The 26,828-nt window shown below is 40.0% G+C and overlaps 1 protein-coding gene and 3 long non-coding RNA genes across 5 annotated transcripts in view; 2 read left to right on the top strand and 2 right to left on the bottom strand.

Annotated features, from left to right (window-relative positions):
- Nucleotides 1-377: 377 nt before the first annotated feature.
- On the top strand, nt 378-4,981 carry LOC147840745 (uncharacterized). Its single transcript, XR_015510075.1, has 2 exons — nt 378-3,204; nt 4,813-4,981. It is a non-coding gene; the product is annotated as an uncharacterized LOC147840745 (long non-coding RNA).
- On the bottom strand, nt 882-4,067 carry LOC147840746 (uncharacterized). The gene is made up of 2 exons (XR_015510076.1): nt 3,646-4,067; nt 882-2,486 (listed from the first exon to the last, which is right to left on the bottom strand). It is a non-coding gene; the product is annotated as an uncharacterized LOC147840746 (long non-coding RNA).
- A 6,670-nt stretch (nt 4,982-11,651) lies between the features above and the next one.
- lsamp (limbic system associated membrane protein) overlaps nt 11,652-26,828 on the top strand; it is a 170,177-nt gene continuing 155,000 nt past the window's right edge. The window contains exon 1 of one of the 2 annotated variants that reach the window (XM_087283280.1): nt 11,652-11,811. In XM_087283280.1, the coding sequence (XP_087139406.1) occupies nt 11,658-11,811 (154 nt within the window). In that variant the 5' untranslated portion in view covers nt 11,652-11,657. 2 annotated transcript variants of the gene reach the window in all.
- On the bottom strand, nt 12,850-14,457 carry LOC141377951 (uncharacterized). The gene is made up of 2 exons (XR_015510074.1): nt 14,174-14,457; nt 12,850-13,623 (listed from the first exon to the last, which is right to left on the bottom strand). It is a non-coding gene; the product is annotated as an uncharacterized LOC141377951 (long non-coding RNA).

The raw sequence follows: 26,828 nt of genomic DNA, 5'->3' as shown, positions 1-26,828 counted from the left end.
CTAAACTAGTCAAATGAATGAATTTAATAAACTAAATTGACATGTTAATGAGCAATTTTCAGCATTTCAGCTGTAGGCCATTATAAGATTCAGTTATGCACAAGTTTGACATTTATGGGGCTGTGTAACATTTGTGTTTTGTTCCCTAATCTTTAATATAGATACTGGGTAGCTGTGCAAATATTTTCTAAAAATGTCAAGTTGATAAATAGTGCTTTATATCCTGATGCGTCTTCAGCAAGTTAAATAAACGAATGTGATTTCATTTAATGTTTGAATACTTAACAGCCATTAACACAGGTGTAAAACCCAGTTCCTAAAGGGCCGCAACTCTGCAGTTTAGTTCCAACCCTAATTAAACACCTGATCAAACTAATTGAGTCCTTCAGGCTTGTTTGAAACCTACAGGTAAGTGTTGGAGCAGGGTTGGAACTAAACTGTGCAGGGCTTCAGCCCTCTAGGAATTGAGTTTGACACCCCTGGTTTAAAGGGTTATATTTTACTATCAAAATGTTTCATGTTATATAATAAACTTAGATTGTAAAAATTAAAGTGTAGTGCCATTAGTTAAAGTGCCCGCTCACTTTTGACAAGGCCCGTCCAAAATATATTTCTGCCATTGTAATACAAATGCACTATTGTTGCAATATCATAGTTTAATTTTAAGTCATGTTCAGAGATCTTAAATACATTTATTCCCCCTGCAAAACATTCAATCGTTACATTGTCATTTCACCTCCAAATAAAATTTTGCTAGAGGTGCGCAACATGACCTCTAAAAAAGGTGCTGTAACATGTACCTATATGCAGCACCTCAATATGAGAGCGGCATAGCAGTGTTTAGTCACTTAGTTGCTTTTGTTTTTATTAACTTGAAAAAGTTTCAGCTATTTAGTTTAATTGAACAAAGGGCACGGTTTACATTTCATTAAAAGGCAACTACTGATGGGTTGTGTAATGTTTCAAAAAGCTGTTGCAGCATGAGTGGAAAATAAAACCATATAAGTCCTGCCTGGCCCAGTTTGGCACAAAATGGAGCAGTTCCATTTAGAGAACGATTCAGCATGAGTGGAAAAGCAGCTAAAGTTTATGAAAAAAAAAATGTAATCTGGATGTAGAGAATCTCATAGCACAGAAACAGCACTCCTAAAGGTGCATTCATACTTCTGCATCAAGCACACAAGTATGCTTTAGCACAACCTGTGGATGGTCTCACAGCCCTTGCTGTGGCAGTCAGACACTGATGCACACCTCAATGAATAGAGCAAGCTGTGATTGGTCAGCTTTGTAGAGCTGACAAGCGTGCCCTAACCTAGTCCTCATCTTCAATCAGTAATTTGGGGGCTATTTCTGACAGCAACCTGTGTAAGGCCAGATTAAGCATCTGCAAAACTCCATTTCTTCATCTTAATGTTGCCAAACTATCAATATCTGATGCAGAAAGCCTAGTCATGCTTTCATAACCTCTCAGTTAGACTACTGTAATGAGTTACTAGGTGGTTACCCTGCTGGCCTCACTAACAAACTGGAGCTGGTTCAAAATGCAGCTGCTAGAGTGCTTTCTAGAACCAAGAAATCACATTACTCCAGTTCTTTTATCATTGCATTGACTCCCTATTAAATATTTAATTTACAATGTTATGGTTTACCTACAAAGCCCTCAATGCCTTAGCTGCCCAGTATTTGAGGGAGCTCCTGGTGTATTAGAGCATGAGATTGATTCCTTTAAGAGCCTATAGTGACCCACGAGTCCTGAAGGGTCAGTCTGTACACCAGCCAGTGACCTCTCCCATCTGCAGCTTCTCCACAATAGGTGTCCACCATTCTCCAGCCTCCGGTGCCTAGACTGCAGCTCTGTACAGGAAGTTTGGCCAGAGGAGAAGCGATCATGCCCAACTGAGCCTGGTTTGAGGTTATTTTTGCCCTTTACTTTGGTCGGTTGGCAAACTGGCTCGCTTGGTTTGGGGCTTGTGTAGTTGAGCATGGAAGGATTTCTTCCTTGTTTGGACTTTCAGCAGTGAAAATTAAACACTGAAATTAATCTCTGAAAAGTGAGCTGATTTAAACCTCTCATACCTGATGTGAAAATAAAGCATGCACATGCTTAAAGATCCTTAGCCCGAACAGTTATAATAGATAGAAGTTTGTATTAATGTTCAAGAAACTGAAGCAGGTAAGGGAGATTCCACAGAAGGAACAATTATTTATGCAATGAGTGAATAGGTCGTTGAGAGATTTCCAAGGTAACTTATATGCCCGGAGCACTGAGCTGCCCAAAGAGCTGATTTAATGTGAATAAACCTCAAAGCAGCTGCCGGGCAAATTATACTGAGTTTTAAGGTTCTGAACAGATTTTAAACCAGTCATCAGAAATATCACCCAAAGGGTTAACTATGAGACCACTCCAAATGACATGGAGTACTGTGTGAAATAAATTTTGGAAATAGGTGTACTGTCTGTGCCAGTGGTTCTCAAACGCAGGCTTCCTCCTAGTGGTACATGGAGGAATCACCAAATCATGCAACAATTAACACTTAGGCCCCGTTTACACTAGTGCGTTTTAGTTTTAAAACGGCGTTTTAGAATGAAAACAATCCGCGTCCACACTCGCGTTTTACCCAGCGTTTCTGAACTGCTCTCCGTCCACACCAAAACGCTGAAAACGCACATCACGTGACCACACAGACGCTCTCGGGCAAGCGCTGCAGCCCATCTACCCAGATGAGAGCTGTGCTAGTCAGACTTCTCATCAAGCATCTCCCGCTGGATCTAATCTCACTACATTTATTAAACGTGATATTTCATTCATCTTGTTGTCTTTATCTAACGACATATTCCCTGACTTTGGTCATTGGAATCTATTGCTTGTTCTCAGGTAACGTGTTTTGGCTGAGCGCAAAGATAAGTTAATGATTAATGTAACAACGTAGCCTATTCTGTATATTGACTGATCGCTTGCCTTTATTTCCTATAATGTATAAACTTATTGTATGTTATACTTATATAATGGCCATTATCAATTATTAAAACCGATATTCAGCAAAAGAGAGGCTGTGTTTCGTATTTTCACTGAAATTGAAAAGAGGCAGTTGTTATCGGCTGTGTTTTGTTATAAATATCCACACAGTGAAGATGACGCTCATGCAGCACGACGCCTCAACATTTCTGCTGTCTAAGTTGCTGATATTAAAATGAAAATAGGCAGTTCCTTAAATCATGTTTACATTTTATTGTTCAGAAAGTGAAACAACGAAGCCAGGGTGATGTGAATGAAGTTATAAAGTACACTGTTCCCTTTGTAGATTTACCCGTGTCCTCGGTATAGTCTGTTTTCCATATCAAATTGAGAAGAAGAGACTGCAGCCTTGATCAAACTTGCGAAGTCTGAACTTACACGGAGAAGACGCAGGACTGAACTGTGTGTGTTAGGCTACTTAATTCAGGAAAAGCCCCAATCAGAGAGGTGAATGTCTGCAGCCTCACCTCCGTTTTCAGATGTCTGTTTTCCATCATCCACACTGAGACTGAGCAGCAGCGTTTCAGAATGAAAACGGCCTCTCCAGCGTTTTCGAAACGCTCCGTTTTCGGCGCAGTGTGGATGGATGGCGTAACCGTAGCAAAACTTATGCGTTTTCAAACTAAAACGCATTAGTGTAAACGGGGCCTTAATCCTTTGATGCGTACTAGAACATCGATGTGATCAGCATTGGCTGTTTTATGTAGCGCACGATCACAGCACTGTGCTTAGTGTTTATTTTAGTGCAATGTGTCAAACTGTTGAAAATCAGAATCCAAAGCATGATTTGACTGACAAGAAAAGTGGCCAATCAGTCAACCTTGTCAAGTTTTGCATGAAACGCAAGGGTGGGACAAAGGCTTTGAGTAGCAGAGACAGAAAAAAAAACTTAATACAAGTGTTTTGTTGGAATAATGCTTCTTGCATGTTTTCACTATAGAGACGTCTTGAAGAGCAATTACACCGCGGACATATTTCCTGCCTATTTGATGATCTACATCCACGTTTTGCTCTCCAACAGAGAGTCGACTCGCCTCTGATCTGTCACTCCTCTAAACAGTATGAATGGCAGCGCAGGAATTATTTATCTTTGCTCCTTGACTAAATTTAGTCAAAAGTTTAAGTATTTAGAGTTAGATTGATGCATGATCGATGCTAATGGTCTTCTTTGGCTGTGTTAAGTTAACTTAGCAAAGGTGGAACTTTATTACAAAGAATTATGCTGGAAATGTTTCTGGATGAGGTATTTGTGTGATTTATACATTTAGCTGTATTCTGATCTGTCTTAAAGCATTACAGGTCAAAGCAATCAGTTGTTACTTATTGTTTGTCAAAATTAACAATAAGGCTCTTAAAGCACTGCTTTGATAAATGTATTGTTGTCATTTCAAATACCTCAAGTAAAATAGTCATGTTTTATTTTTACTGACAGTGTACTTGTGTTTTTGTAAAGTTTGTATTTTAGTTTAAGATCAAATGTAAAATAAAATCTACATGTGATGTACAGCTATTTGAGAAACAAAATTGCCATATTGTAAATAAAATGTGTAAAATGTAAATAAAAGGGCCAAATTTAAATCTTTATCATACTTTAAATAAACCTTTCAAAGCTTGAAAATATTGTTCAAAAAAAGGGCAAAAATGTCTTTATTGCCTTAAACATTGTGGTAGTTTTACCAGTGCTATTGAAAAACATTTGTCATGAAAGGAAAAATAAATAAAAAAACACCATACTTCTTAGTGTCAATTCCTATACATGTAGCTTTGGGATTTAAGCAATTAAACAAATTAATCAGGTTTAAACTATTTCAATGAAAATCTGATTTTTTTTTCAAAAGTAACAAACTAGTACTTTAAAAGAGTACTTTGTACTTTTACTTAATATTAGTATTTTTCTAAAATTTGTGTTATTTTAGCAGTGTAATGGTATTTTTACTTGAGTAAAAAAAATTCACAAGCATTTAGTGCAGGTTTATTATATTATTAATATATGATTGTTTTTTTTTTGTTGTTTTTTGTATCAATGCAATGTTTTATGGGTTGCTGAGAATACATTTCAGGTCCTCAATACATAGCATATCAGTCTTGGAAAAAAAAAATAGGTACTGGAAAAAGTGCTTAAAATGCCTTAATTTTCATTAGGCTGTGCCTGTATGAACCCTGTCATAAGTACATTTAACATATATTTGTCAGAAATCAAGATTTGTCAGAAAGTGTATGAATGACAAAGCCAATATTTATGAGGTCCAATCAACATTTCCAGCTTTTGATGAATAGGCTACCATGAATACTTTAGATTTAAGTACAGCAGTTTTCTATTTACTTTTAGAACAGTGACATTAATGAACTTTAAGAGCACATTTCAATTTAATGTTTTTTTTTATCTGCAAGCACAGTTAATGTTCAGACTATTTAAAATGTATAAGTGACTGACAATACATATTCTTAATGAAAGGAATTAATCTGACTCATTTTTAAACTGCGCACAGCTTAATTAGGCCTACAATGTTATTTTTTTAATACTGGCCATTATGGTGGTACTTGGAGAGATAATTTTCTAAGGTGGTAGTTGGTAAAAAAAAAAAAGTTTGAGAACCACTGGTCTATGCTATTTTGTGTAGTTGTGAACATCTACAATCACGCTATGTGGAGAGAAAATAATTCACAATAGAACCAAACTGATTTTCAATGTTTAAGTGAGAGCCTTAAAGTGAGGGCTTTTGTTTTTGAAAGGATTCTCACTACCAAAAGGAATTCTTGATACTTGAGATGTTTCCACTTAAATTTTAGATTTTTGAAGAGGAAACTGGAACCGGTAAAGTTGAAATATTTAAAGGTTGAAATATTTATAGATTCCAATATTCCTAAGAAATTGAGATATTCTAAAAGAGTGAAGTGTGGTTACTTACACAGAGGTTCTGGGGTTAGATTTTCTAGGAGTTACAGAAGATCTTATTTTTAAAACCAGCCATTTACACTAGATGTTCTGGGGAAGGTATGTAGGGTTTATTTTCCTGAAAAATTCTGGGTTAGAAGTCTTAGAAGAACAAATATTTTAAAATTTCCCAATAGAAATAATGGATCTTAAAGAAAGGGAAAATCTGGTCATTCTGAAAAGTTGTAAGGTTATAATTTGCGATTTGGTTTTTTAAAGTGTCCCTATGGAAGTACTAGTCTTACTCAACCTTAATCCTAGTAAATTCTGGGGTTATAAATCTTCAGTAGATCTGATGTTAAAATTGACGATTTTTTGAAAAGTTTTCAAATGACTGGTGTAGGTGGTGTTGATGCACAATGTGCTGTTGTGTGGAGGTGCTAATCACCAGTAGAAGACTGGGCTTCATTTAAGGCCATTCACCCAAGGCCACCTTCCCTGCGTGCTGTCCAAGTGGACCCAGGGGGGCTGAATACTTACCACTCCCCCAAGTGACCTTTTGTTAACACCGCAAGGTTGCCCAGGCCACCCGAGAAGAGTCTGAAGAGGTTTCTCTATGAGGCTTACTCTGGCTAATCCAGAGACCAGGCTCTCCAGGACCCCAGATATCTCCAGGGAACAGGAGAGCCCTTGCCCAAATCAGCTAGGAGTCAGGAGATAAAGTTGGCCATGAACTGGTCATTGCCTTCTCCTCACTCCCTGCTGATTTGCTCCAGAATACTTCCAGTCAACATCCAAGGAGTACCATGAATTCAAGATGATCAAAGAACTCGCCCAAATGTGACTTGAAGCATTCAAAGAGATATTCCTGACCTCCCACTAATTCCTAGAAATGAAAAAATTGAAGAGGGCAGGTCGAGGTTCAGTCTGGCGGATATATCTCTGTAGATATATCATTCTTCTACCAGATGTCTCCCCTAAGGCAATGCAAGAACCAAGCAGACATTATCCTTATCAGGGATAACCGTTGGGAGCATTACCCTGAAGAACAGGAGAACCTGGCCTATTGACAAGGTTTTGAGTCACAGCATTTCGGCAGTGGTGATGACCATTTGTTTGTTTGTGTTTTTCTTTGTTTTTGTTTGTATATTTTTATTCAGAATTTGATTATCTGATGTCTAGGTTGTTTTCCCATACTTTGATTATCATGTTTAAGCTTATGAAGCCCTTTAAAATCGTGTTTTATTAGAGAATAGACCATATGCAAATGACTCATTAGTATTCGTGTTTTTCGACCAATCCTGTGTGTCCTCAGCTGAGTGTGCTTTCGGTCAGGTTTAATCCTTTATATCTCGGCCGTTTTTTAATGTTTTGGTTGAATTTTTTCTGCATTTTAATCGGTATATTGTGTAGAATAAGTGTTGAGCAAATAAACTGTCATTACTGATCAAAAATATTTCTGTGAGGTTACCGTTTATGAGGAGTACAGCTGATTTAGTGTGGTAATTCAGTTTATACAGATTAATGTTTATTTAAGACAAACTGATTCATGCAGTTTATTGGAGCTGATAGTGCTTAAGTGGTCATGTCAATGATATGATAATACATACACATCTCAGTTGTGTGTTTTGATTAGCATGATTTAACAGTGTACAAACAATGTACATAATAAAATAGAGAAATAGAAAATACAGAAACAGACCAGCAGCAAAAATTTAAGATCAGCATGGCAAGGTTAGAACACAATAGCTGGGAGTAAAGAAGATAGAGCGGGCATTGAATACAATTTAAAGGGTTTTAGTTCTGTGAGAGAGTTTGCTGAGGAATTAAATACGTTTTACTTAAGGTTGATTTTAAGTCAGAAAATGACATTTTAAAACAACACCTGTCATGTAGTAAATCCGTAAACATTAGTAGGACTCAGGTCAAAGACCTCTTTCAGAGAACTAATACTAAAAAAAAAAACCCCGGGCCCAGATAATATTGGTGGTAGGGTGCTGCATACATGTGCTGAACAACTTTCTGAAATATTTCATTGCATTTTTTCAATCTCTTATATGTTGCAAATACTCTCAGTTCATCGTGGACTTGAACACAGACACTTATCCTCCACAATGGTGTTTGTTTGTTTGTTTGTTTGTTTGTTTAGTTTTTTTTTCTTCTTGATTTTGCAGGACAAGACCGGCAGCTGTGGAGTAAGCAGATTCACTAAAGGAAAGAAAAACTCAAGTTACAGCCAAAACCAAAGATGACATCAACTGAAAATAAAACTAGATAAAAATAATAGTACTAAATATTTAGACAATATAAATGTTCTTTCTGAAGATCTCAGCAGAGATCATTAAACAACTTAAATGAGTGGAGTTTCACTCATTACTGAGCTCGGACTTTTCTGTCATGTAGACAAACTCTTCATGGAGTTGCTGTTGTTCAGTTGGTCACCATGATGGAGGTCAGCGTCTGCTTTAGTTGGCCTCTTCAGCTGCTTATTTTAACACTAGGTTTATTTAGGTAGCCATAAATCGTTGTGTTGATCACACAATTTGTATGGCATGAGAAGCCTAAAGGAAATTTAAGAATAAATGTAATGAGGTTATTCAATTCCCCTTTATTTATATAGTGCTTTTACAATGTAGATTGGGTCAAAGTTTCACATAAAAGATCATCTTATCAAGAATCAGCCTTTCAATTACAACAATGGTGACAAACGAAAACAAAAGAAAATCAACCCAGAACAACACAAAACACTCTACTGAAATATGACCGCCAAGAACAGCACACAATAAAGGCACAGAAAGACATTTCGAGAACTTTAAGCGGCTCATCTTATTTATGCTGCAATGCATGCTGGGAGTTTTGTACTATGTACCCAGCATGCATTGTGGCATGGATGAATCATGCAGCTTTTTAATTTTAGTAACCGTGGTTGAGGTTCATATCTTGATTCTTGATGTCTTTGTGTCTTAAAGGGTCATGACTTCCCTCACTTTTGGTTAAAGACTACTTCAGAATTTATTCAAAAGATGCATGATTAATGGGCGGAGCTCTGCGAGCACAGGGCAGTAGTGGGCGTGGCCAGCAGGGGAGAAGGGAGCAAACAACTGTTGTTGACAGTCGGCTCAGAAAATGAGACACAAACCGCGAGGAGACGCATGAGTTTATAGTTCACAAAGTTAAACTGCAAAGGAATAAACAGTAATTTAATGCCCTGCTACATTTGTTATTCATAATTTCATATACACATAACCACAATTAATATCATTATAAAGATAAGTGTGTTCATGTAAACCCTATAAATGAGGATTCTCCCTCGATCCCCGGGTCTAATTTATAGATCTGAATGCAGACTCAGTGCAGCAGGTCTCCTGACCTGTCTATTTTAACCATTAGTCCTGCTGGTAATATAGGGGATTTAGGCAAACACAGCAGCACAGTGATGTGTCTGAATGTGAACGAACTCCTGATAAAAGTCAACGTCCGCCATTCTTCAATTCTCGTACTGCTCTCCCGACAAAAATGCTTGCAGCACACACACAGCTTTGCTGTATCAGCCCTGACAAGATCGCGGGGAAAAAAACATGCAACAAACCCCGTGGATCATGGAAACAAACACATACAAGCCTTCATGAACGGCTACTGCGTGCCGTTGGTCTGTGTTTCACAGCTTGCTTGAAACTGGCAGGTCTGCCTTCTGAAAGCACGTGCTCTCATGAATAATTAAGCAGCCGGCTCTTCTCATAGGATAAGAAAACTCCGCTATGAATAATAATGAGAAACCGACGCGTCATCTTTGCACTTGCAGTACTGCGCTACGTCGCCAATTTCGATCCACCCCAAAAATCATTTTAAACCCGGAAGCTGAAATTAGATGACAAAAGCTCAAAATTATCCAGTTTTCCCCACAATTAAAGCTGACAGGTGCTAACATCGTCTTAACTGATGCTCAACACACACACATCTGTTAATATAAAAAAAAGTTCTCCAGGGTGTCCTGAACCTTTAAATGTGCTTCTTGAGCTCTCAAGGTTTTGCGTATGAAACTATATTAATTAATTTGAATTAATTCTTGTTTGTTGACTCTCCATGGGAAACTTTCTTAATGCCCCAAACCACGTCACATAAACCTGCAATTGTTTTATTTAAGTTATAGATTACTAGCAATTATATCTGTAACAAATATTTACATAAAGCTTCTCATTGCCTTTATTGCCATAGCTGATGAGTTTCAGAAACAATAAGATAGAAGAGTAAAGGATCAAGAGCCCAACTAAAGCAGCCTCTGATCTCCATGATGGTGAGGTCAAACTGGAAATCAATATAGAAATAAAAGCGCTGTTCATTATCAAATGTTTTTCAGTGGAGCTGCTGATGCTGTTTGTGGAGGTGTTTAAATCAGTTGCTTTGGTGTGAGGCTGTTGCTGTATGTGTTTATTTCTCATTTTCTCCTTCTGTGATTGTGCTCTTTAACATCATTTCAGAACCGTTCCGAGACCTGGCGAATCTGCATTTGACTGACTGGGTCAGAAAAACTTCTGTCTTATATAGCCTAGTGGACCGTGCATGTGCATGCTGTTACTGTGCTTCAAATGGCTTTTGGGTTTGAATCCTGCTTTGTACAAATGCTCCAAAATCAGGATTTTCTCTATTTTAATAATGCTACTGTGTTATGATATAGTCTAGATAGGATACAGCTGCGGATACACCATCAATACAGCATCATTTGTGTAACACTGTATAGCAATATTTCATATTTTTACAGTACTGTGACGGTTGGGTTTAGCGTTTGAGTAGACGGTATTAAAATACAATAAATGAGGAATTTCATTTATAGTATAAATAAGTCTTGTCAACTTCTGACCACAACTGTGTCTGATCTAGCAACAACCCTGTTTAATGACCAAAAAAAGACATATTCATTCACAAATAGTGTTTATTCTGATGTCTGACCAATGTTGAAACAAAACAATACAAGAACAGAGCATTTCAACATAGCTGCATTTGCCTGGATTCGAACCCAGTTAGCCTGCATAATAGTCAGGAACTCTGACCGCTCTGCTATAACACTTTTAAGGTTCAAATCTACAAAGTGGGTTTTAATACCTCAATTTGCTCAATTGTTCTTTGCTGAAGCTGTTCCAGAGCAATGAATAAAAAATTACCACTAGGTGTCACTGTAGAGTTTCGAAACGTTTCAAAGCTTTGACACATTTGCTTCAACTGTTTCAGTTTCATGAAGCCTCACTTTGCCCACCACTACTGTTAAATGAAGCGAGGAGAGCAAGCTGAAGCAGGATTTCTACATCTGAAACACACATAATACAGGTCAGTCAGAAGCAGAACAGAACAGTTTACATGCAAACTCTAATTCAACACACCAAAAGCAGCTAATCAAGACATTACTATGACAGCTGACCGGGAATAAACTCAACAGAAAACACCAGTGACAGACAGAAGATCCATTAGAGAAGACTGATAACATGAACAGGAATACTTCACTCAGGTCTGGTGAAAGCAAAGACTCCTTCATTAATGAAATCACTCAACACAAGATATCCAGATTAAAGCAAAGCAGAGGTGTGTTTCACCTGTAGGGTTTCCATGCTCAGCATCACACTCCACCGCAGGTACACTCTGCAGGATTACACTGACCTGCACCGCAATCACAGCCTCTCTGAAAGCACACAATCAGATCAGAACTCTGCCTTGAAGAGTCCAGAGGAAAAGGAAATTCAGTCTCTGACCCACAACTCACAGTAGGGGGCGGTAATGCTCTGTTTAAGAATGCAAACCGCCAATAAGACAAGAAGAAGAGCTCTACCTGCTGTTTCACCCACCTGTGTGTTTCTCCTCCAGTGTTTGCTCAGTGGTTCACCTGTCCGTGTGTTCTCTCCTGCTCCTCTCGGCCGGTCAGCATCACCAGGTAAGCAGAAAGGGTTCCTCCACTATCGGTCTTTGTCAGTCACGTGCGGTTGTTGTGCGTGACGTCACACCGGCGCCATTTTTGTGGTATCGCTTCGCTTGACAACTTGAGAGAGACACATAACGCAAGAGAGATACATGCCATAACAAGGTCAATCTGGATAAATACAAGAAAATCGAGAGCACGCGGCACCGCAATAAACTAAACAAACATGCCAGGGATCGTAATTTTGAAAAACTGACTTACATACAGGGTATAGATCCGTTTGAATTAACTGCAAACCAACGGAGTGCGCTGCCGCCGACCCCTCATTGCTGATCATAATGACATGTCATACTGTATATCATTAATGTCTTAATAAACATTGTTTTAGTTTGAACATCATTAAACCACAGTAAGTATTTGTAATTATGTATTGCATTTTTATTTTATTTTATTTCATTAGGTACATCTAATACTTACATTTACAAACTATTGGATAGATGTTTGTATCCAAAGTATTTTAAAAATATGAACAATAAATGGAATGAAAGCAACAGAACAAAAAATGCAAATATTATTATTAATTTTATTTAGTCAAATACATTAAGTTCATAGAGAACAAGATTAAATAAAATAAACATTAGATAAAATAATACACCCAAATATTAAGATATGTTGAACACAAATACAGATATTATGATAAAAGCTGAAAACCTGTAACTACTGACTTCCATTGTATTTGTTGGTTTTTCTACAATTTCAATTAGATTTTCAGCTTTCTTTATGATACCTTTATTAGTGTAAAGAGAAAAAATAAGCTCATAAAGGTTTACAACCACTTGACGGCAGGTAAATAGTAACTGACTTTAAATATGTGGGTGAAATAATTAGTTCAAACTACTGATTGACTTATTGTTTAACTTTAAGCAAAAGCACTTGTCTCAGTTCTTTAAAGGATTATTTAGTTCAAGTAATAACTGCTTACCTTGTGTTTGGTTCTGATGTACCAGTTTTGTGATTGTGAAGAACAGAAACAATAAATGAGTAAACAACACATTTTAAGTCATCCTCTATTTATTTACATTTATACAATTGATATTTTTATTCAGGCACTGAGGGAAAAGTTATTTCTGGAGGAATGCCCCATACTGTTTACATATGACAGGATGAAACATCAGCAAAACAGTCATACATACAGTGAAAGAAAACAAAGTTACAAAAATGTAAAGGAATTTTTTAAAATAATGTATCAATTATGCACAAAAACATTTATACACCTGGGCTTTTAACTCTTATTGACATCTACAGCTCTTCTACACTACAAGTGAACGTTGCTTTGTTTGACAGTTAAAATCCTATGCTGTAATGTGACATCTTTACCTTAACCAGGGAGTATCATGTTTATGGCTCAGTGCTTGTTATTAAGATTTTGTGTTTTTTTTACTGTTTGGTACTTCAGCATCATTCTTGTTACAAAATCCATCAGACATCCTGTATCCTTCAAGTTCACACAGCAGCTGTCAGTTTTCCTCCAACAGGTGGTTTATTTCTACACGCGTCCATACACAGTTTACATTCAGTTTGTCTCAGCTACCTCCTTAGTGTTGTGTGTCTTCTCATCAGTATCTCTCACCATCTTCAACCTCAAGTGTCTCCTTCTCAGCATGTTGGTCGTCCACATCTTCAGCTGACTGCAGTGTTGGTTTTCTTTCCCTCCTCTAAGTTTGTCTTGCAGAGTGTGCAGTGTCTGTCTGTGTAGTTTCTGTGAGGCCCAGATGTAGAGATGATGCTCAGTCTGGGTCAGTCTCCATCATCTCATATGCAGCTTGGCTGGCAATGACAAAGTTAGAAATATATATACAGCAAAAATATTACACATAGAAAGAATAAGTAAAAAATAAATGTACTATAATGCTACATGCTTATGAAAAATATGACATATTGGAGCATAAGAAACCTGAATTGAATTTTGAACTTTTAAGCATTAACTTTGTCATCCAATATATTTATATTTTTTTCTACAGTGGAAAAGAACTGGGTTTTTTAACTGCAGTTTCATGAAGTTACAGTCTGGAGATTTAAAACATTTAAGGGAATGATTTCAACAAAAAGCTATATTTGTTTTCAGAAAAAGAACAGTCGAAAATGTACTTTTTGTCAGGGAGTGAGTACATCAGCAAATCTAAGTTGTAAAAAAGTATTTTACAATATTTTTCCAATCAAATACTTTTCAATTTTAAATCCATACGAACTAAGTTGATTCGTAAATATTTAAATGCAGTTCTACCCCCACAACTAAAGTGTTACATTGAATTAATAAAATAATTTGAAGCTCAAGCAATGACAGTTGTAAAGTTACTTAATTTTTTTTCGTACTTACCTTTGTGATAATGTTAAGAACATAAACGGAGAAATGAAGATATATTTTGCGTCTCAATGCAGCTGGTCAGGACACACGATGCGTCTGTTGTTACTGCTACAGTCCGTCAATATCCTTTCTTCCGAGCGGGAAATTTAAAATATCTGTCGTCGTGATCATTTATTACCTTTTCGATCGTGTGATTTACTATTACGACCCTTAACACAACAAGAACGTAACACTGTACTTACTCTGCGAAAGACGCTAAAGCCACATAACAGCTCACGTTAACTCGGATACAACACAAATGGCGGCTATGTCCCATAATGCAATTCGGTGTTTACGACGGTGACGTCACCTGACAAAGACCGATTATAGATCTGCTTGATGGTATCTGAGACAGATTAAACACAGCGCTGTGGTGAATTCACCATCATTTCTCTAACACTCAGCCAACAAACAGGCCGAGAGTTACAGCTGATCACTCGCTTCACTGATCTGATCTGTAGACGAGCTGATGGAGAGGATGTGGGGATTTTATTCTTGTGCTTGTCTTCTTGCTCAGCTGTGATATTGCACCAGACAGATGCTCCTTCATCATTAACATGTTCTCAGACAAATATAAGAGTTACAGTATAAACACAAGCCTCCACAAACCAATAACCTCATTAAAGACTAATCAACAAAACTCCACATCATTTGCACAGACAATCATTTACACAAGATCAACAGACACTGGTCTTATCTGAGAGCTGGAAACAGCAGGGTTTCTGAAGGGTTTAAGACAGGGGTGTCCAAACTTTTTGGGCCGAGGGCCAGATGCAAAAAAAACAACGTTGTCGCGGGCCAAATTTTACACACATCACAATGGTTCATAAAAAAAATTAAAACCGCTTTTATTCTAGCCGAAATACAACAAACAAGTCTTTCTCCAGAAGAAAAAATATTATCAGACATACTGTGAAAATGTCCTTGCTCTGTTAAACATCATTTGGGAAATATTTAAAAAAAGAAGAAATAAATCAAAGAGGGGCTAATAATTCAGACTTCAACTGTGTGTATATAGATAGATAGATAGATAGATAGATAGATAGATAGATAGACAGACAGACAGACAGACAGACAGACAGACAGACAGACAGACAGACAGACAGACAGACAGACAGATAGATAGATAGATAGATAGATAGATAGATAGATAGATAGATAGATAGATAGATAGATAGATAGATAGATAGATAGATAGATAGATAGATAGATAGATAGATAGATAGATCATAACAAGAACTGCTGCTTAATTGAATGCATTTAATAGCGACACCCGGTGGTTATTTATTGAATTACGTTCATTTTTGTATAGCGGGCCAGATTCTATTGATATTTATAAAAAGCCTCGCGGGCCGCCACAAAACTGATTGCGGGCCGCAGATGGCCCGCGGGCCGTAGTTTGGACACGCCTGGTTTAAGATGAGGCGTTTGCAAACAACTTTCTTCTTCTGTTTACTGGTGTTTGGCAAACAGTGTAAAGGTGCAGATTCTGCCACCTACTGGACTGGAGGGTGGAGTGCAGCTTAGTTGAGGACTGGAGAGACGGGGAGGTCTAATCTGTTTCATCTCTTCTGCTCTTTCAAATATGTAATCATTGTCATTTTGCTTTTTGCTTTTCTGCAATGTAACAGTGAAAGGGTTTTCCCACCCCAATCTTTAGTGACTGAAACTGCTGGAAAATTTGTTGTTGCACATTGCATTAATATACGTGAGAGTGTTTCAGTCCACAATAACAGCTTTCATTTGTGTTTCCTCATTTTGTATGAAGTTTAGGATAAAGTTGAATGGACATTTTCTTTCCAACACACATTTCTCTGCATTTCATATAGATGTCATGCCACTTTATAACCTGTATGTTCTGCCAAATCTTCATCTTGTAGCTGATCAGTCCCTTTTTATCTGCTTTAGAGAATAAAGACCTATCAGACACATCCTAAAGCCACATCTGACTTTTTGAAAGCACAAGCGTTTCTCTCAGCTCGAGTTTTTGCAGAATGTGTAGTAATTGTGGACCGAATCTTTATCTTTATGAAATTATTGATTAAAGCTGTGGTTAAAAAAGAAAGCTTTGAATAACGCTTTAGAGAAACAGCAGCCCAGCATCAGTGTAGCATCAGAGCGTTTCCTGTAAAGCTGCTTTAAAACTGACTCAAGCTGAATGTTTAGTCCGCTACACATCGAGACTCACTGCACTGTGAAGAAATCCCTCATTTTACTGTTCATTTCCAGCAGATGGGGTACCGGGAAAAAACGTAAAATAACGGCTGTTAAATTACAGAAATGTACAGTAAAATAACCCTAACCCAGACATTAAATCACAATAATTTCCTTAAATTTAAATTTCTGGCAAATTTCTGTAATTCAACCTCTGTTATTTTACTGTAAATTCCAGTAATTTCACGGCCGTTATTTTACTTTTTTCAGTGTGGATATACTCTCCGGCAGTTTCTGACCTGTATAATAGTTAAATTCACTGAAATGGTTTGTATTGAACTAGCAGGTCATGACAGCATGCAGAATTACTGAAATCAGTTAAAGTTCCTGCGCTGACACCCCTGTTAATGTTTCTTTATAATAAACAGATTTGAGGTGCAGTATATTTGAGGACCTGTAGAAACGTCTGCAATACGCAGGTCTGTTTGTCCTACAGCACATGCACTAATGTTCACCCTCTGACAGTATTTCCTTCTGGTGTCTGCATTAAAGACACAGTTCACCCAAATCTGTCATCATTTACTCTCCCTTCACCTGTTTCAAACCTGTAGGCATTGACTTCCGTAGCATTAGCTCTTTCTACAATAGCCGTCAGTGGTTACTGGTTTAACTGAAGAAAGAAAGCTGTAATGGTCTGAGATAGAGATAAACAGCAGTATCTGCGGTGCTGTGAGAGGCTGTGTGCTGTATCTGAAGCCTGTAGACCTGCTTTGTGGCCTCACTAAAGTTGTGGCCGACACAAGCGACTCTTACTTTATTGGACTCGTCTGTGAGAATGTTGTATCTGTCACGCTCTTCTGCTCTAATTAGTCCAGACCAACATAAAAGACCTGTGCTGGGAGAATCCTCAGAGGTCCTGAACAAACGCAACGCTTTCAGTGTGACGTCTTTCTTCTTAATGTGTTGAAACGCTTGTGTGCCGCTGAGAGAGCGCAGATGTGTTTGAGTTTCAGGAGCACAGCGACACTGCGAAGGAAGACACACACACCACAAACAGCCACAGTAATTGGTCCCACAGAAATAAGGTTTGATTCTGGGCTTTAGCCAAATCTGACCCGCAGACGCCGAGCCGCTCTCGTCATGGTCATCAAGGGGCAGCAGACGGCAATAATCTTAAAAATACGGCCTGTTTTCTGTAGTGTCACTTAAAGGACGCCAACGCACAGACAAGTCATGTGACCTTCATTTCTGCAGCGCTTTATGCAAGTGCAGAGAGAAACAGACACAAATGATCAGGTGTGGAGATCAGATACGCTGTCTGCACATGTTCCCCTCAGCTGATAGAGCATTGCGTCTCCTGCTCTCGCCATGTTTAATTAGGGTCAGTAGATCTGCAAGACACTGACACCTGAAGCTGCTTTAAGGTTGGTTGTATTCGTGCTGTAAGATTAATGCTGGCCAGAGTTTCATTTGGACTTTTTGTAAATGAACTGACATGTTCATAATAAATCTGACTCTACTTCTGGCGATGTTTATGAAGCTGTGAATGAATGACTTTCTGCTTCATCATCTACTTCAGTTCGGGTTTAGTGTTCTGTGCTGAAGCTGAAGGTCTTTGTGAGCGGCTGGTGTCAGATTGTTCTGTAAGCGTTGCATTAGTTTGGATCATTTTTATGATCAGCATGATGTTAGTGTTTAAAGCCTGTAAAGGTGTGCGTCAGTATGCGAAACTCTTTGCTATACATTCTGAGTCTGTTAACAAAAATGTGAAGAGAGACAGAAAAAGAGCAATCTGCAGAGCTTTGAGGAGCTGCGGCGCTGGATGGTAAATCCCACAGAACAGCAGACGCTCCTGCAGATCCACAGCATGACAAATGAGCTCCGTCTCTGCGTTTCGCCCGCTCTCAGCTATATATCATGATCAGCGTAAACGGCCTCATAATGCCACAGCCAAGTTTGGGCTTACAGAAAGAGATTCTGCTTTTAGTGATGGTGAAATCTCAGACTATGGTTTGTGTCGTTGATCTCATACTGTTAGTCTGTGTCATTTCCTCTTGACATCATTTGCCTTAAACACACACTGTGTTCATACAGACAGAGTAATCATTCTGACAGAGTAATCATCTGTGTATGTTAATGAGCACATCGCCTGTGTGAGCTGCTGTACAGTCCGCATCACTGGGTCAGTGTCCAGAGGAATGACTGATGATGGATCAGTAAATGAACACAGATCTGATCACACAAGAGTGATGGAACAACTGAAAGACGAGTGCGGTTCTGTCTAGAGTCAAAAACACCACCGCCTCAGGAGGATCTCCACTTTTCTCTCTCTGACACGCTTTGAGTTTGAGACCAAGAGAAGCGAGAGCTGCGATTAATATGGAGGATTCACACTGTGAGACGCCACAAACTCTTTATGAGGCAGAACAGAGAGAAGTCTTCCTCCCACAGCTTTCTCAGGAAAGTAAACATCGTAAATATTTGTAAGTCTTCATAGAAATGAGTTTGTCCTTGAAGCCATTCTTTGAGTCTTGAATTATTTACAGTGCGTCATCTCAGTTTTTACAGATCTCTGAGACGCCTCGAGGGACCTCCAGAAGAACAGTGCTTTCTCCTGCTGTCAGAGACTTCATTCAGGATGAACATCTTCAATATACATATCACAGCATCACAGGGGCTGCCGCTCAAGGGCCGATTGCTGCGTTTGTCACCGCTGCTCCTAAACTCGCGTGCTGTAGTGTTTTCAGTAGTTTACACTGTAAAGATCTCTGACTCAAAAGCTGAAGCTCTCTGTATATTTACACTGACCTAAAATGAGGAATTATTGGTCAGTCTGAACTGTAAAGGGTTTACATTAATGTGTGCATGAGAGCAGAACAGCGTGTCTTTGTAAATGAGCCAGGCCCTGTATTTTCTGCTATTATTCCTCATCACAGAGAGCTGCATCTGTCATCAATGCTGCATCTGATATTACTTTACATATGGAGTTTCATCATTTGCTCTTCAGTGTTTGGACTCTTAGCAGTGAAGATTAAACCACACTGAACTGAACTTCAGCTCTGAACACTGAACTGTACTGTTTCAACTCACTATGATCTTCTATGTGAAGCTGCTTTGACACAGTCGACATTGTAAAATTGTCATGTACATTGTCGCCTGTGGTCCTCCGCTGCTCATGCATTTGTGCTTGTATGTCTGACGCTCACATAACCCAGAGCAGGCGCCTCTCGAGTTTGTTCGTGTTGGGTTGAGTTAATTGTACATGTGGTTTCAGAAAGCGTTTAGAGCTGTGCGGTTTCACCTATAATAATAGATCCCAGAACACCTCCTGAGGAGTCTGAGAGACCGGCTTCATATCCATCTTCAGTGCGTTTCAGAGAGTGCTTACACATGCCCATATCATGACCGAATCACCATATGATGAGGAAACACACACGCGTGACCAGCTGTAAACAGCACAACATGATGATCTCCTGCCGGATGGCTGAACTGTAGTTAACGGAGACGCTTCAGTAATGTGATTGTCAGCAGCAGTGTGAACATGAGCTGATGCTCAATACTCTGTTTATTTTCTGCTCTATATTTACCACACACACTCCTCCATGAGCTGTAGACGCGCACACACACACCCTGTCTTCTAGAGAGAGTTCATTAACACATGTGTAAGTCATTTCTCTCTGTTCTTTTAAATGAAAATCCGCATCACAGATATGCTTAATGTTTTAGCTGCAGGAATGCTGTTTTAGCGGACTGGAGGAGGTATAATGGAGGGTCGTGTGTGTGTGTTGGAGAGAATGGGAGTGTGTTTGAGTGTGTGTGTGAGGACAGGCAGAGCTGTACGTGTCTTTCATCATTAATGAGCTTCAGCTCCTCGTTAGATGGCAGTAAAGCGCAGAGAAACAGCAGCAGCTCTGCAGCATCCGAACACGAGCCACTGTCTTTACCGAACCGAACCAAAGCACAAAACACACACACACTCGCGCGCGCGCACTTCCTCACACACACACACACACACACGCGCGCGCACGCAGGCGCACGGGGCAGATCTGCCGAGCGGAATCAGACGAAATGAGCTGCTTGTGGATACACTCGGTCTTCATCCCGGGGTTCTTCCTCCTCTTCGGGTTTGAAGGTAAGCGTCTGCTTTACTGCTGCTGTGTGTGTGTGTGTGTGTGTGTGTGTGTGTGTGTGTGTGTGTGTGTGTGTGTGTGTGTGTGTGTGTGTGTGTGTGTGTGTGTGTGTGTGTGTGTGTGTGTGTGTGTGTGTGTGTGTACGCGCGCGCGCGCGCCGATGGCGGAATAAACAGAGCTCTGATAAGTTCCTCCTCTGCGCGCTGTTCATGGACGTTTCTCTCAGTTTATTGTGTATTTCTCTGCTTTCTCCGGCGTCTGCATTGCTGGACTCAGTTACTGTGGTTATTCTGTGGAGATGTATGTGTGTGGGGGGGGAGGTGTGTGTGTGTGTGTTTTGGGCTGATGTAAGCCGTGTTTCGCCGATGATTAGCCGCTTCAGCTGATGTTGTTGATTGTAGGGCCGCTTTATAGAGTGATGCAGAGCTGCACCTGATGTGTCCTTGCAGGAACTTTAACCTCTTTCTCTCTCTCTCACACACACACACACACACATGCATGCACAGTGAAGCTCTCACACAGGTCCTGTTGCTGACAGGCCTCACAGCTCTGTGCTAATGTTTCTTTATTTAAGGGAAAGCAGGGGAATGTGCGGTGTGTGTTGGTGGTTTGTGCGCAGTGAGATGCCGGGCAGTAACTCTGGGTTTTTCTTTCTAATGTTATTGATGATGTTGCTTATGTCCATTAGTGCTATTGATTTGCTCTCAGGATAAAGAGGGCGCTCATTAGGATGCACAGAAACTCTGGAACCCAAAGACACTCAATTATCTCTCATTTAAATCACAGCAAGCCTTTACAATGACATTACGATAGTTATCCTTCTGTGAAGCCACCGTTACTGATTAAAGCTGGAAAATCAGTTTATTATTGTTAGCAGTAATCAGGTGACTGCCCGTTAGATGGTTTTGTATGATGTTTGCATGTGTCGATTCAAAGCATTTATTGTCATACGCGCATCAAGGAACCAGTTCCCTCTACAATGAAACTCACACTTGGCTGTTCACACACTGAATGTCACGTAAGATTTAGGGTGTCTGAATATAATTATTCAACCAAACACGCAGAGAAGAGCAGGCAAAATGAATCATAAGTATAAACTATGACATAAATCATTCAAACAGGTTTTCTATGTGTAAATGTTAAAAACTGTTCCAGCATAGCTGTCATAAGTTACTCATGAGTGATGGTCAGCGGTAACAGCAGGTACATGAGCAGTGACTGTCCTGATAAAACATGAATGGACTGAAGTGAAGCTCTCAGTCAAGTTTACAGTATTTTGTAATCTGGTTTCCACTTGATAATGAAAATGTTTATTACAAACTCTATTAATAACCCATTTGAAAAGGAGAGCAAGCGTCAGAGGTGTGTCTGATGTATTAAAATGGTTGTGTTCTCTACTTTTCTTTTTAAATACAGTTTGTTTGCTGTGCTGTGCTCCTCTCTCTCTTTCTCACGCTGCCTGATGAGGGCATTTACATTCAGACTAATACAATGATTAAAATCATACATGACTTCAGGCTTCCCTAAGTCACATCTGTGTGGATTATGTCAAGAAATATTCCCTTGTTGAGTTGATCAACTCGGTCTCTCAACATGTATAAATGTATAAATTGTTAACCTGTCTTGTGAACGACCGCGCTGATCTTAGTTTGAATTGAACACGAGCAGAGGCGAGCAGCTGTAGTGAAAGTGCCCGACCCCAATACACCAGCACCGGACGTTATTAAAACTCAGTCAGGCAGTGTAATACAGAGATACATCAGCATGCATCAAACAATCAGTAATTAAAAGGGGAAATCTAGAATAAATGTGTATTTGTGTGTTAGTCACACATCAGTCGCTTGTATCTGCAGCAGCTCCACGTCCACAGCATCAAACATAGGGTTAAATTAAGCTGTCCCGTCTCTGTGTTCAGTCCATTACTGCCACTGTATCTGTATAGATGAGGGAACGGAACCAACCCCGTGACGTCAGACACAGCAATATTCCAAGATGGCGGCACCCTTGTGCTAAAAGCTCTAGTAAAACATGCCCTCCTCTTCAAATAAGTTACTAATCGAGTTTGTAGAAAATATTTTCATCAAAGTGGAAATCAACTTACAAAATAGCGTAAACATGACTCTGTGTGTGTGCGTGCGTGCATGCGTGTGTGTGTGTGTGTGTGTGTGTGTGTACACACCTCTGTGTGTAAGCAGGACTATCTGAAAGAATAGTTGTGCCACATTTGGGTCTCATCGTTTGGTCTGATTAAGCGTGATCATCAGACATGTGTGATGTACGGTGGGGAATTATGCACAGGTCATGTTCCTCTCAGTCTTCACTGATCAGCATCAGATCTCCCGTGCCTGTAATAAGTATACTGTGTGTTGGATGTACATGGCACTTGTTGTGCTTGTAGACTGGTCTTTTCTTTAGCTGTTCGAGATTCATCGCGCTCCACATTTCTCCATTGTGACTGCTGTATTTGAAGATCTCTAATCAATAATCAGAGATAATCCTGTTTAAGGTTGCTCTCACATTCACATGCAGACTGAGTTGGTCGTGTGGCTGCATTTGCATGCTGTTTAGTGCTTTAGCGCTGTAGTCATTATCCATTCTGCTCATGCAGGGTTTGCGTTTGATGGGTGCCGAAGAGAACAGGGGAGGAAATGAGTTCTGCTCTGTGAGCGACTGATTCCATTTGGCCGTCCATTTATTGACTTTCTGCAGCACTCCTGTAGAGGTTACACACCCACTGATGGACAGATGCGTACAGTACAGGGTTTGGTCAGTTGTGTACAGTACAGGGTTTGGTCAGTTGGTTTGGTCAGTTGTTTGGTCAGTTGTGTACAGTACAGGGTTTGGTCAGTTGTTTGGTCAGTTGTTTGGTCAGTTGTGTACAGTACAGGGTTTGGTCAGTTGTTTGGTCAGTTGTTTGGTCAGTTGGTTTGGTCAGTTGTGTACAGTACAGGGTTTGGTCAGTTGGTTTGGTCAGTTGTGTACAGTACAGGGTTTGGTCAGTTGTGTACAGTACAGGGTTTGGTCAGTTGGTTTGGTCAGTTCTGTACAGTACAGGGTTTGGTCAGTTGTTTGGTCAGTTGTTTGGTCAGTTGTTTGGTCAGTTGTGTACAGTACAGGGTTTGGTCAGTTGGTTGGGTCAGTTGTGTACAGTACAGGGTTTGGTCAGTTGGTTTGGTCAGTTGTGTACAGTACAGGGTTTGGTCAGTTGGTTGGGTCAGTTGTGTACAGCTGTATTCTGGTTCTGGTGTCTGTCTGCATCTGTTTGTTGGAGGATAATAAATAATAAAGCCAGCTGTGTTTTGCTGCAGGCTGTAGCTCAACTCTTCAACAAAATCAGTATTTTATTGCCCATACATGTTCTGCTGTGATTGACTTTGTGTTAATGCTGATATCATTTTAAGAGGGACTGCATTCATTAATGAACAGAAACAGGGCTCTACATAAAGGCTAAATTTCAGTGTAATTATTATTTATTTTGGTTCTGGTAAATTGTGCAGCCATGTGCCAGTTTTCTGCAGACGTATGATGTGTGTAATGACTGATCTGTGTGTGTGTGTGTGTGTGTGTGTGTGTGTGAGCGTGCTGTGTTTAATTGGAGCAGCAGCTCATCTGACAGCGGCGGCTAAAGCTCAAGCTGATTTCTGTCAGGAAAGCAGAAGCGTCTGGATGGTTTACAGATGACTGACTCCTCCAGCTCACAGGTCTTATATCTGTCACTGAATGAGTTTTGTTATGAACAGATAATGTGAATACTGAAGGAGATGATCATGTGGGAATCAGTAGGGAACTGTTAGCTTAGCATTAATGCATGTGCTCCCTATAATGTGTGTGTGTGTGTGTGTGTGTGTGTGTGTGTGTGTGTGTGTGTGTGTGTGTGTGTGTGTGTGTGTGTGTGTGTGTGTGTGTGTGTGTGTGTGTGTGTGCATGTGCATGTGTGTGTTTGTGAAATGAACATACACCAAGCATTTCAGATTTACAGTAAATGTTCAGTCAGGGGTGTGATTAGAAGACTTTAGAATAGAGAAGATGAGACAGTGCAGTTCTGAATGAGAAATAATGCAATAATCAATATGGCTGCTTAAGCAAAGAAATCCCGCCTTCTAGTAAAAGAGCCAATCATTGATGGCGACAGGCTGATGATTCTGCAGGGGGCGGGGCTCAGGCCAGACATGTGTCTTTACAGTGTCTGCGGCTAGTTCATCACACATCGGTCTGCGAAAAGAGCTGAATCTCACTGCACACCTGCCTTAAAGACATAAGAAATGAATCTAGATAAAGCCTGACATCTCTTTTAAATGAGCCAAGTGTGTCTGAAACGCGTCTTCTCTGCTTTTATCATGTGTGTGAATGAAAGCATGCTTCAGTCTTCCCCTTCTAACCTCATTACCACTAATGAGTTCCTGCCTCCTCCATTTAAACACAGATCACATGACAGCAGACGTGTGAACAGGTGAACGCCCACACGACACAGAGGTTTTGGGGTTTCTCACTTTGGGAGGATATTTGCTGTCAGTATTGAGATGAGCATCACCTCAGTAGACCAGCGCCATCAGACGGGGCTTTTCTCAGATGATGATACGCGCTGGGTTAGGGTTAGCATTAGAGTTAGGGTCTCCCTCATACCCAAACCCCCCTCACACACACACACACACACACACACACACACACACACACACAATGTCATCCCTTGTCACAGGTTTATGACTGCAGGTTTTTTTACAACTTGGTCAATATTACAGCGTAGAAAGTGGTTCATCCAATCAGAATGGAGGACCTGATCTCTCAGTTGTTTGGTTTCCTCTGTAATGAATCCGCCGTCTGGACGAGGGCCGCTGACCCGGGACGCTCTGGTCTCTCCGACATGAAGGTCAGTGTGTGTTCGGCTGTCAAGAACAGAAACTCCCTGACATTCAGACACCCGGACACCGTCGTCATGGCAACCGCTTCACATACAGAGCGGAGAGCGAGCACCGGCTTTGTACAACACACACATTCACACACTTCAGTGCTGCTGTGGACCGTTTCTTCTATCCCAGGGGCGTATACCGTAGTATTCCTCATTCACCCTGACGTTTTATTAAATCTATTCACTCAGATTAGACACTCTCTGTTGTATGAGGATATCCAGAATAATTCTATACTCTGCCAACAGTTTAAAGTGTGCATCTATAGAGATCAGGAGTTAAACAGAGCACAAAGACTGGATCACATCACCTTTCAGATCAGGGAAAACAGCAGTTATATAAAACACTTAAATATAAAAGCATCTTCAGAAACTCCGACCGCTCCAGCGCTGCTGCTCTTCAGAACCCAGTAATAAATAATAAATATTACTATTGTCTAATATTTAGCTCGAGTGGTGCAGTGGGTAGAGCTGTCGCCTCACAGAAAGAAAGTTGCTGTTTTGAGTCTCGGCTGGGTCAGTTGGTGTTTCTGTGTGGAGTTTGCATGTTCTCCCCATGTTGGCGTGGGTTTCCTACAGGTGCTCCGGTTTCCCCCACAGACCAGACACATGCGCTATAGGGGAACTGATCAACTACACTGTGTATGAGTGTGAATGACAGTGTATGGCTGGGGTGTCAAACTCAATTCCTGGAGGGCCGAAGCCCTGCACAGTTTAGTTCCAACCCTGCTCCAACACACTTACCTGTAGGTTTCAAACAAGCCTGAAGGACTCAATTAGTTTGATCAGGTGTGTTTAATTAGGGTTGGAAATAAACTGTGCAGAGCTGCAGCCCTTTTGGAAGTGAGTTTGACACCTGTGGTGTAGGGCACCCGCTGTGTAAAACATATGCTGGATAAGTTGGCAGGTCATTCCGCTGTGCCCACCTCAGATTAATAAGGAGACTAAGCCAAAAAGAAAATGAATAAATGAATATTTAGCCAGATTTACTCTCAGGTGTTTCTTTAGTGTATGTGCACCTACTGTATGCCTACAATAATATCATGCATTAGTAGGGTAGGCCTCTCTATGTTTGTACACCATCCTGTCATTGGCACAGTGTAGCTCCACATGTGCCACATATTTCCAGCATGCAGTTTTGTCCACAGATGTTCAGAGATCATCCTTTATTTTGTCTCTCCCTCATGTGTCTGCAGAGATGCAGAGGATTTCTGGTTGTTTTCTTCCACAGATGAACGCTGTCTCTCCCTCGGTCATCATTAAAGTTTGCAAATAATCCTCAAGTTTTAAAAGATGTACAAGTGAACATCAGTGGTGTGAGCTGGTCATATATATGAGTGAACACCAGTGGTGTGAGCTGGTCATATATATGAGTGAACACCAGTGCTCTGAGCTGGTCATATATATGAGTAAACATCAGTGGTGTGAGCTGGTCATATAT

This window comes from Danio rerio, chromosome 15 (assembly GCF_052040795.2).
Source record: "Danio rerio strain M-AB ecotype USA chromosome 15, GRCz13ab, whole genome shotgun sequence".
NCBI classification, from domain to species: domain Eukaryota; kingdom Metazoa; phylum Chordata; class Actinopteri; order Cypriniformes; family Danionidae; genus Danio; species Danio rerio.
This window is presented reverse-complemented; position numbering and strand designations above follow the sequence as displayed.